Consider the following 10,702-nt stretch of genomic DNA (forward strand, 5'->3'; position numbering starts at 1 on the left):
GGAAGGGGCTAACCAATTGCTCACCATATCCCCTGAAGATTGAACAAGAGGAAATGGGCCTGAACTGCCACAGGAGAAAGTTGGATTAGATGGATTAATAATAATTGTAGTATTTGTTAAGTGCTTACTATGCATCAGGCACTGTACTTAGCGTTGAGGCAGACATGACTGTGAGGCAGTCCATGACCCACATGGGGCTCACATTCTTAATCCCCATTTTTCAGGTGAGGAGACTGAAGCCCAGAGAAGTGAAGTGACTTGCCCAAGGTCAAACAGCAAACATGTGGCAGAGTCAGGATTAGAACCCAGGTTCTTCTGACTCCCAGGCCAATGGTCTTCTTTTTCTTTCTATGGTATTTGCCAAGCACTGTACTAAGTACTGGAGTAGATACAAGGTCAACAGGGTGGACACAGACCCTGTCCCACATGGGGCTTGCAGCCTAAGTAGGAGGGAGAACAGGTATTGACTGCCCATTTTACAGATGAGGAAACTGAGGCACAGCAAAGTGAAGTGACTTGCCCAAGGTCACACAGCTGGCAAGTAGCAGAGTGGGATTAGAACCCAGGACCTCTGAAGTTCAGGCCTGGACTCTTTCCATAGGCCACAGTGCTTCTCTCTTTCCTGACTGCCAGGAATTCTCAGGCACCAAAGCCTGTGCCCAAGGGAGGGTGTGGAATCTCCACCCTCCAGAAATCTTTAAGAAAATAATTAGATCCCTTTCCAACCTGGGTGACTTAGTCACTCATTTGTCTGGAGTTCTGGGATTATAAAATTAATAGGTCTCCAGCCACGCCCCCAAGTCCCCTTCAATCTGCCCAGAGCCCTTTTGGTGCTTGCCTGGCTTTCAGGGATTCCCTCCAGTTGTGCCTAAATGCACAGGTGCCAGCTTCACGGGGGTGCTGGAAGCCAACGTGTGCCTCTACCCTGACCCCCCGTTCGCAGCTGGGGGTGAAATCTTTCCCCCACGACTGCCTGGGCCAGACTCCCGGCCACGTTCCCCCGCGTCTGAGAGCTGAAGGATAGGACTGGAAAGACCCCAGATCGGGTCTCTTTGTTGCATCAGCTCTGTGCAACCTAACTGCCCCTCCCTCCCCGGCCCCCTCCCGCTGGCTCCCCCCCCCCCCAAAACCCTCCCCCTTTCTCCTTACTACACCTAGAGGAAAAGTTGGCACCTAGCCTTCAGTGTCTCTCAACTGTCAAGGCAACCCCGACCCACAATTTTTCACCTTCTCTCTACCCCAACCATCTTTAATCCCGACTGCTGACCACTCGGATCCTAATTTTTGCCCCCTGCACTCTTCCATTTTAGCCCCTCCCCATTTCCGATATATCAGGATTGGTGGGGAGAAAGGGAAGAAGAAGAGAGGGAGGGAGAATGGAGAAGGAGGAGGGGGAAGGAGGAGGAAAAGAAGGGGGGAGGAGAAGAGACGGAAGGGAAGGAAGAGGGAAAGGGGGACAAGGGAGGAAAGAGGGAAAAGGGGACAAGGGAGGGAAGAGGGAAAGGGAAGGACAGGAGAAGGGGGCGTCGACGTGGAGGAGGGCAGAGTATTAAACTGCTCTGTACTGGCAGGTGGAGGGAGAAGAGAAGCGGAGGAGCCGCGGGATCAACACAGAAAGATTCCGATTCCTCATCCACACGCCCACCCAGATCAACTCCAGTCCCGGACTCCTGGGTTCTCAGCCTGGTCCCTCCCCACGAGGCTCTGCAAAAATCTTGAGGCGGGAGCATTTTGGGGGGCAGAAGACTGCTGAACAGAGGAAAGTCCGCGGAAGGGGTCCGAAGAGGAGTGGAGGTGCCATCTCTCTCCATCCCTCGTTGGACCCCCAGAAGGACACTGGGACTCGCCCACGACAGACCCTCGCGGGGAAAACTGCCTCGCTGCAGCAGGCCCCAGAGAAAACGAATTTGCCCCCGAAGATCTATTTCTCTTCCGGACCCCATTCAGCCTCGCCCCCTCCGCCCCCCATTCTCGCTCCCGTCCCCCCCGGTCACAGACTCCTTCCTCTCTCCTTCTCTCTTCTCCTCCCCTCCCCGCGAGAGAAACAAAAGATCCCTAAATCCCAGCTTCCCCCCCACAACCCCCCCCCCCCCACACACACATACGCTTCCTCCCTCTGGCCGAGTCCCCCGGGGGTGTGGCGGGACACCATGCACCCGGCGGGGGAGCTAGTCCCGGGGGGGCCGTCTCCATCGGACCTCAACTCCTCCTTACCGCTGCTGAACGAGTCCTCCTGCTCCGGTTGCTTTAACGGCTCGGCGGGACCTCAGAGCCCCCCATGGCTGGTGGACGCGTGGCTGGTGCCGCTCTTCTTCGCCGTGCTCATGGTGGTAGGGCTGGCCGGCAACTCTCTGGTCATCTACGTGATCTCCAAGCAGAAGCAGATGAGGACGGTCACCAACTTCTACATCGGTGAGACAGATCTTGGCTGTGGCCATGCCGCCCACCTCCCCCAGACAGGGACCCCATCACCCAAGCTTCAGTTTTCCCCTCTGTACAGTAAGGGTGGGGGAGCGGGGGGGGGGGGGGGGATCAGGGTTTCCGAGGGGGGTGTGACTCAAACCCTTTCCCTGTCCCGACACCCCTCTTTTCAGTCCACTCAGTCGAAAGAGGTGGGGGGGAGACAAGTGGGGAGGGACTTGTGCTGACTGGACAGAGAGAGGGGAAAGAGGGGGACAATTTTTCTGTTAAAAGTTCAGTTGCCTGTTTGGAATGGGTCAAAAGCTGGGGGAAATAGGAGAGGGCCGAGTACCTTAACATAGGCTGGTCCCCACCACCCCTCGCTGCCTGGAGGCAGAGGGTTGGACAAGATTTCCTTCCAAGGCCACATCCACTTCGAAGATTCAGGCCTTAAAGGAGGCCTGGGCGAGGGGTCCATAGGCAGGAAGGGCAACAAGAAGGTGGGCCTTAAAACAAGCTTCTTGGCCCACCTGCAGCAAATCTGGCCACTACTGACATCATCTTCTTGGTGTGCTGCGTCCCCTTCACCGCCATGCTCTACCCCCTGCCCAGCTGGATCTTCGGGGAATTCATGTGCAAGTTTGTCAATTACATCCAGCAGGTGAGGGGCCATATGGGAACCCGAGGGGAGGATTGGAGATGGGAGTAGGCATCAGCTGTGTAAGGGGGCAATGGGAGCAAGTTGTTGCCTATGAGTTTCCAGCTGGAGGGCAAAGTGGGGGTTATGACACTGCTGTTGATGCCTCTGCAGATATCTGGGCTGGGCACTTGGTCTCATATTCCCCCCCCCTTTGCCCCCCCACCCCCCGAGGCTCCCACCAGACCTCCTAGCTTCTGAGTGGGGCCGGAAAGACCCCAGATCGTGGCTCTCTGACCTGTAAGACTTTGCAATCTGCCTACCTCTCTCTCTGGCCTCCATCCCGATTCCTCCCTCTCTAAAAACCTCACCCCCTTTCCACCTCCCCCCATCCCTCACCTCATAAAGTTGGTACCTATGGGGGAAAGGCATAGTCTGTGTCAGTCCCAGGGGCTGAAAGGAAGGGCGTGCTGTGGAGGGCACCACCGAGCCAGGCTTTGCCTCATCTAGGTGTCTGTGCAGGCCACCTGCGCCACCTTGACTGCCATGAGCGTGGACCGCTGGTATGTGACCGTGTTCCCTTTGCGTTCCCTGCGCCAGCGCACCCCACGGGTGGCTGTTGCCGTTAGCCTGGGCATCTGGATCGGTGAGTCGGGGGTTTGCAGGAGGAGGAGGGAGAGGTGGGGTATATTGCTATGAACTGGGTAATATCTGAATGAAATGCAAATGCCAGTCAGCACCACAGGAAGCTGAGAAGTTTGAATTTATTGGTAGGTTTAAGAGGGGTTAGTATAGATTCATGGACAAGGGAAAGTTCCTCTGTTGAAAACAGAGTCTTATGGCTGAAAAGACCATGTGTGTGACATAGAAATGACATTGTGATCTGATGAGGGACAGAGAGGCAGAAATATAGAGAGGGTGAGAAAGGTTAGGGTTGAAGAGGAATAGTTAGGGTGTTAGGCCTGAGCACCCATCATCCCATTCCTCCAAGCACTGTGGTGATGCTGCCGGAGACAGAGCAGTGGGCTGGGTAGAGCGTGGATTAAACCCAGTCCTGGACTTGGTGGACCATGGGGATGAGCATTTAGCTATGGCGATTAAAGGGTTAATGCACCTTCCATCTCCCCCAATCACTGGGCAGGTTCCTTCATTGTGTCCTCACCGGTGCCCGTCTACAACCAACTCACTGAGGGCTACTGGTTTGGGCCACAGACCTACTGCATCGAGTCCTTTCCGTCGCCATTATACGAGAAAGCTTTCATCCTCTACAACTTCCTCATCGTCTACCTGCTGCCCCTGCTCACCATCTGTATCTGCTATGCAGCAATGCTCTACCAGATGGGTAGGCCCACTGTGGACCCGGGTGATAACAACTACCAGGTACCAGTGCCCACCTCTCTGCCTCTCCTCCCTTGCCCCCTTCACATCTTTCCTTCCTCCTGGCTCCCTCTGCCCCATTGTTCTTGGGATCATTTGTTTAATGTTTTTCTAAAATGCTTGCCTGTCAATGATTTCTTTTAATCCTCACAACATCCTTGAGAGGGAAAGAGAGGCAAGGATTAGATTCCCAGTGGTATGGTGAGCACAGGACTGGGACTCAAGAGACCTGGTGTTTTAATCTCATGTCTACCCCTGGTCTGCTGTGTGACCTTGGCCAAGTTACATAACATCTCTGAACACCAGTTTCATCATCTATAAAATGGAGAGAGGATACCAGCTCTCCCCACCACTCTTAGACTGTGAACCCCTTGTGGGACAGCAACTGTGCCACAGTCTGTCTCTTTTTTAAATGATATTTAAGTGCTTACTATGTGCTAGGCACTGTACTAAGCACCAGGGTAGATACAAGATAATCAGGTTGGATGCAGTCCATGTCCCACATGTGGTTTACAAGATTATCTTGTATCTCCCCAGGATAGGCACCCAAGTACCTTCCTCATTACTATTATTATTATCAGTAGAAGCCTAGGGCCCACAGAGGTTAAGTGACTTGTCCATGATCATCCAGGAAACCAGTGGGCAAGCCAGTACTAAAATTTGGGCCTCCTAATTCCCAGACCCCCTTTGCCACCTACAACTGTAGGTCTTGCCCACTCTTCTACACCTGCTTCTTTTTCTCTCAAAGGAGCTGCTGGGGGACTCAGCGGACTCTCCAACTTCTTTGGGGGTTTGTGTGATTGGTGTTTCTCTCTATATGCCATTTTCTCTCCTCTCTCTCCCCTCAGCAGAGCAAGCAGTAGTTGGGGGTGAGGGTGAGGAGTGAAAGGGAGCTGGAGGAGCATTTCTGAGAATGCGGACTCTCACCCACCTCTTTCCTCTTCCAGCAGAAGGATCAATCAATCGTATTTATAGAAGGGAGCAGAGGGTTCGGAGGTGGCAAAGATGGGGAGTGGAGGGCAGTGGGGCCCTCTCCTCCCAGCCCCCTCACAGCAGCACGGGGGCTGCATCCCCAGTGGTCTGTTAGCAGGGGTGAATACCAAACATGCCGCACCCTCGGGCCAGCTGGGAGGCTCCATATTTGTAACAACATCATTCATATAAATTTTCCCTTTAGGGGAGTTGCTATTAGTGTTATTAGCTGAATTGATGTCAGCATCCTTGACATCCGTATTAGGATTATTAGTCTATTTAGAGTTAATCTTGGCAGCATGTTTGATTAGCCCAGTAGACCATTAAAGTCTAATCAGCAATTCATAGGTAGGGTTTAATAGTATCTCTTGCCCAGGATATGAGGCCCTTGTTTATTAGAGGCCACGGGGAGGCCACATAATTGGAATTATTCCCAACATTATGGCCCACCTCAAATCCTACAGTTCTGCAGTGGATCACAGTGGTAGAACAGGCTGTGGAATAAAGGGAGACACAGCCAGCATCCTGGCAAAAGTTATGGCCAGAGATATGGTCCTGCCTGCTTTTGGGAGAGAAGGGGCATGTGTGTGGCAGCAGGTGTATACTCTTAACTCATGCACCCTGAAGAGTCACACACACACACACACACACACATCATGTGTGTATACGATAATGTAGAGTGTTTGTGCCTGAGTGTTTTCCCTGTTCCACTGACTCATTAAGAGGCGATCAGTTCCTTGAGGGCAGGGACTGTCTCTTTTCCTCACTCAATACACAGAAAGAGGGAGTTTGTGTGTGTGTGTATGTGTCCTGCTTCCCATCAGACTATCGGCATTGTGACTGCAGGGACTGTCTTCTTTTCCCTCTGTCCCTCTTCTGGCATGCAGTACAGGATGTATGTGTGTGTAATAATAATAATAATTGCATTAATTGTGGTATTCAAGCCCTCTCTTATGTGCCAAACACTGTACTAAACATTGAGGTAGATATAATTAAGTTGAGCACAGTCCCTTTCCCACCTGGGGTTTGGTATATGTGTGTGTGCGTGTGTGTACATGTACGTACACATGTATATGAATGTGAGTCCCATCTCCCACATCTGACAATCCCTTGAGTGTGTCTTCGCTTTCCTCTGTCCCTCCCCCAACAGCCCAGCACTGTGTGTTTGTGTGTCCCATCTCCCCCATCAGAATGTCGTCCCCTCAAGGACAAGGAGGATGTCTTTCCTCCCTCTGGCACCCCACCCCGCCATCCAGCCCCAAACTTCTGCCCTGCAGCGGGCCCTCGGCCCAAACCGTGGCCCGTCTGACCCTCTTTCCCTCACCCTCCCCAATGGGGCAGGTGCAGCTGCTGGCGGAGCGCTCGGAGGCCATGCGAGCCAAGATCTCCCGCATGGTGGCTGTTGTCGTGGCCCTGTTTACACTGTGCTGGGGCCCCATCCAGCTCTACATCCTGTTCCAGGCCTTTAGCCCCAGCTTCCAGCGGAACTACTACACCTATAAGGTGAAGATCTGGGCCCACTGCATGTCCTACACCAATTCCTCCATCAACCCCATCGTCTATGCCTTCATGGGAGCCAATTTCCGCAAGGCCTTCAAAAAGGTCTTCCCCTTCATCTTCAAGCAGCGTGTGGGCAGCACTGGCCCCCCCAATGCCCGCCTCAACACCGAGATGCATTTTGTGTCGTCGGGGCTCCCGAGGGGCTCTTTGCGGAGAACCGCCCCTCTCGTGGCTGCCCAGCCCCCACAAAGCGCTGAGTAAAATCCAGCTTGGGAGGAGACAGATGAAGAGTCTGGCAGTGGTTTTGAAGGTGGAGTGAAGCTGGATGTGGGTAACGGTTTAAGGGGGTGGGGTTGGCCTATCAGCTGGCCCCCTGGAAGGGGAGTGAGGTGTCTCTCTGCCGTCCAGGGCCTCTCTGGCCTCACTGTGGGCAGGGAATGTGTCTTATATTGTGTACTCTCCCAAGCGCTCCCAAGTGCTCTGCACACAGTAAGTACTCAATAAATATGATTGACTCATTTCACCTTGGTCCCTCCATGGGGAGGGTGCAGGCTGGCTGCAGCCCGAGTTCCTCTGGGCTCCTGTGGTGGTATCTCTGGATTCGGGGGAGATCCCTTCTTTTGAAGAGGTTGGGGGGAATCCCCCCAGAAGTGGTGGCTTCCCTAGGCAGAGTTCCATTAGGGCCCTTGAGAGGGTCCCTGGACCTGGGTCAGGCTGGACTGAGTGAGAGTAGAAAAAGACTGCTTGTTACTCCTGGGGGCCAGGATTCCAGGGTTTCTTGCACCCTGTTGCACCGATTCCCCCAGAGACCTCAGAGGGATTCTAGCTCCCTCCATCCCACCCTTAGCCTTCCCATGGAAAAGAGCAGCTGTTTCCCTAAAAAAGTTGATCAGTGGATTTCCACCAGAGCCTCGGTAAACCCAACAGCTTAGCACCCCCTGCTGGTTCCTCTGTTTCCGTTTCTAGTTCTCCAGTCTATCGGAGTCCTACCCCTACCCCCAACCCCAAGGAAGGCAGATGGAGATTTTGGAAAAAATATCTTTTTTACAATTGAAAAAGTTCAATTATCCAGCAGAGCCTGGAGTTGTTGAGAGGCTTTGGATAAGTGAGGGTCAGAGAAGACAATCATTTCAGTGGTATTTATCGAGCACGGACTGGGCAGAGCACTGTACCAAATGCTCAGAAGAGTAATAATAATGGTATTTCTTGAGCACTTACTATGTGCCAGACACTGTACTAAACGCTGGGGTTGGTACAAGCTAATCAGGTTGGACACAGGCTATGCCTCACGTGGGGCTCACAGTCTCAATCCCCATTTTAAAGATGAGGTAACTGAGGCACAGAGAAGTTAAGTGACTTGCCCAAGGTCACACAGCAGACAAGTGGAGTACAATACAACAGGGCTGGGAGACATGATTCCAATGGCTCTAAGCCTGAGTGCTCCGCCCCTTTCCCCCTGTTCCCCCCCCCCCCCCCGCAAAACTCAGATTTTTCCACTGACACTTTCATCCATTATATTTCCACCCAGGATTTAAGAGGATAACTCCTCTACCTCTTCTGTGGGAGGCAGTTAGTGATCTGTAGTGGGTGGGAGGCAGGATATCAGTGCTCGGGATCCAGCCTTACTTCAGGATTTGAGCGAGATCTAAACTCAGGACCAAAGGAGGGGTATGGGCACTCAGGCTTCAGGAGGTGAAAGCTGGTTCTGTCCACCACCCTTCTTTCCAGAGGGCTGAATACACACACACACACCTTCTCTCTCTCTTTTTCTCAATCCAGGTGGGGGCAGTTGGGGAAAGTCAAGGAATTAGCTGCTTCCCCGGCAAAGGGGATCCCAGAATAGGGTACCCAATGGTGGGAACTCTGAATGGTGGGAACTGCTATTTGAACTCTTTTTTCCTACTGAAAGCCAGAAATGGCTATGTGGGGCTAATGCGGGATATTATTTTCCTCCCTGAGGTGAGAGAGATCAGAGCAAGGATCCAGTCCAGGCCAGAGATCTGGACAAGGAGGTTCAGACTGTTATAGCAATAACTTGCGTAGTCCCAGTCCCCTTACTCCATTCTGGAGGTTGGGAAGTCTCTATTCCAGGGGTTAGGGGTGCCCTCGGTTTAGACTGTAAGTCAGGTAAGCAGTTGCTTCAGGGGGCATGCAAGCAGATGGCTAAGTGCCTCCTGATCTTCCCAAGATGGTGGTTGCTCTGGATAGTCCCAAAATGGTGGTTGAATCAAACCTTTCCAAAATGGCATAAGCACATATGCCTTGTCATGGGGGCAGGGGGCAGCACAGGAGCTGAAATGCAGAGTTCCTGCTGAACACACCCTCACCCCTTCTTGGGAAAGTTTTAAACTCCAGTCATCCTCCCTTCCCCTCCCTCACCCCAGCATCCCACCTGCTCTCCCCAGAAATAAAACCCCCAAAATTGTTTATGAAAGCACTTTTTTGTTAACCCAGAGGCCAGGGAGTTGCAGGTTCTCCTATTTCCCTCCTTCCAGACCCACTCCTGTCCCCGCTCCCTCGGCCCAAGAGGTCACTGGCAGCCGGACTATGGGGCTGGGCTGCAGGTGGACAGTGGTAGCGTAGAGCCAGCCAAGCCATCTCAGTGAGGCCAGGAGTCAAAGGGTGCGTGGGCCCACTTTGCACGGGTGAACACCTCCAGATAGTCCTGGGAGGGAGTGTACAGCTGGTGCCTGGGCTGAGGGGAAGAGAAGCCTGGAGAACCTGGTGGCACCGGGGGGAAGAGTGGGCGGCTTGGGCCACTCTCAACACCCGCTCGGACAGGCCACAGCCCACTCTCTGCTCTTCTCCTGTCCCTGAAGCCGAGCAGCGTTTCCGAGAGACCCACGGCTTTCCTAGGAGTGAGGATTGGAGCAAGTTCCCTTGCTGCCTGCGGGGTGCTTACTGGGAGCAAGGTGGCTGGTGTGTCCCTCCCCCAAAGGAAGGGAGGGAACTTTGCCTGCAGTCATGGAGCTTGGCAACTGGTTGGCAGTTCTGGGAGAGCTGGCTCACCTAGGGTTGTGGGGTCCTGAGCCATCACCCCTGAGGAGTGCCCAGCCCTACTCTCCACCCTATCCCAGGACGTGCACCTATCCCATCCTTCTGGGATCCGGCAGGGGACCAGCTGTTGCTCAGAACTGGAGCAAGTAGCCAGACTGGATGTTCTGGGGCTGCAGAAGACCAGGCTCTGCAGAGGTGTGGTCCATGCCAGCAACGAGTGAAAAGGGGCCCTGCTGGGCAGACTTCTAATGATATCGCATGTGGCACGGTCTGTGTAGCATAACAGGATGGTGTCATTAGCCCCACGGGGAAGGCTCTCAAACTGCCTGGATGGGACGGGTGGGGGTAGGGGCATGGTAAACTGGGTCCTGGACCACAGAGCCCACCCGCTCAGACCACGAAGTTCGGGCCTGGCCCACCACAGCATCTGGCATTCCGGGGCGTTTGGTTGTTTCAACACAAGGTGGCATCCACGAGCCACACACGGGCCAACGGAGTTTGCTCCGTATCTGTGTGTGTGTTTGTAATAGCATAATACTTTACCGAGATAAGATAAAAAGGGTGTGATGTTTGGAAAAGTCTCAGTTCCCTCCCTGAGAGCGGGTGGGAGGCAGGGACCCTGGCAGAAGGTTGTCTCCAGAGGGGTGGTGAACCTGGGAGGTGGCAAAAGGTTTCAACACCCGCTCGGACAGGCCATAGCCCACTCTCTGCTCTTTTCCAGCACTCCCACCCAAGGTGTGTTCAGTAAAGGTGTGTGTTAAGGGGAGGAGGGCATGCAGAAAGCAGAAAGCTGCACCCTTTCCTCCCCATCTCTCTGTC

At 53.6% G+C, this 10,702-nt stretch overlaps 1 protein-coding gene across 1 annotated transcript; it reads left to right on the forward strand.

Moving 5' to 3' along the window:
• The first annotated feature begins 2,150 nt into the window (after nt 1–2,150).
• On the forward strand, nt 2,151–7,249 carry KISS1R (KISS1 receptor). Its single transcript, XM_029051120.2, has 5 exons — nt 2,151–2,412; nt 2,937–3,061; nt 3,548–3,683; nt 4,179–4,417; nt 6,728–7,249. The coding sequence occupies exons 1-5, from the start codon at nt 2,151–2,153 to the stop codon at nt 7,145–7,147; spliced, it is 1,182 nt and encodes a 393-aa protein (XP_028906953.1). The 3' UTR covers nt 7,148–7,249.
• The last annotated feature ends 3,453 nt before the right edge of the window (nt 7,250–10,702 follow it).

Source organism: Ornithorhynchus anatinus, chromosome X1, assembly GCF_004115215.2.
Source record: "Ornithorhynchus anatinus isolate Pmale09 chromosome X1, mOrnAna1.pri.v4, whole genome shotgun sequence".
In the NCBI taxonomy this organism is placed as follows: Eukaryota; Metazoa; Chordata; class Mammalia; order Monotremata; family Ornithorhynchidae; genus Ornithorhynchus; species Ornithorhynchus anatinus.

Coding starts and splice junctions, on each gene's coding strand:
- KISS1R (XM_029051120.2), top strand. CDS start 2,151: ATGCACCCGGCGGGGGAGCTAGTCCCGGGGGGGCCGTCTCCATCGGAC. Junction 3,062..3,547: donor TTGTCAATTACATCCAGCAG/GTGAGGGGCCAT, acceptor TGCCTCATCTAG/GTGTCTGTGCAGGCCACCTG. Junction 3,684..4,178: donor TAGCCTGGGCATCTGGATCG/GTGAGTCGGGGG, acceptor ATCACTGGGCAG/GTTCCTTCATTGTGTCCTCA.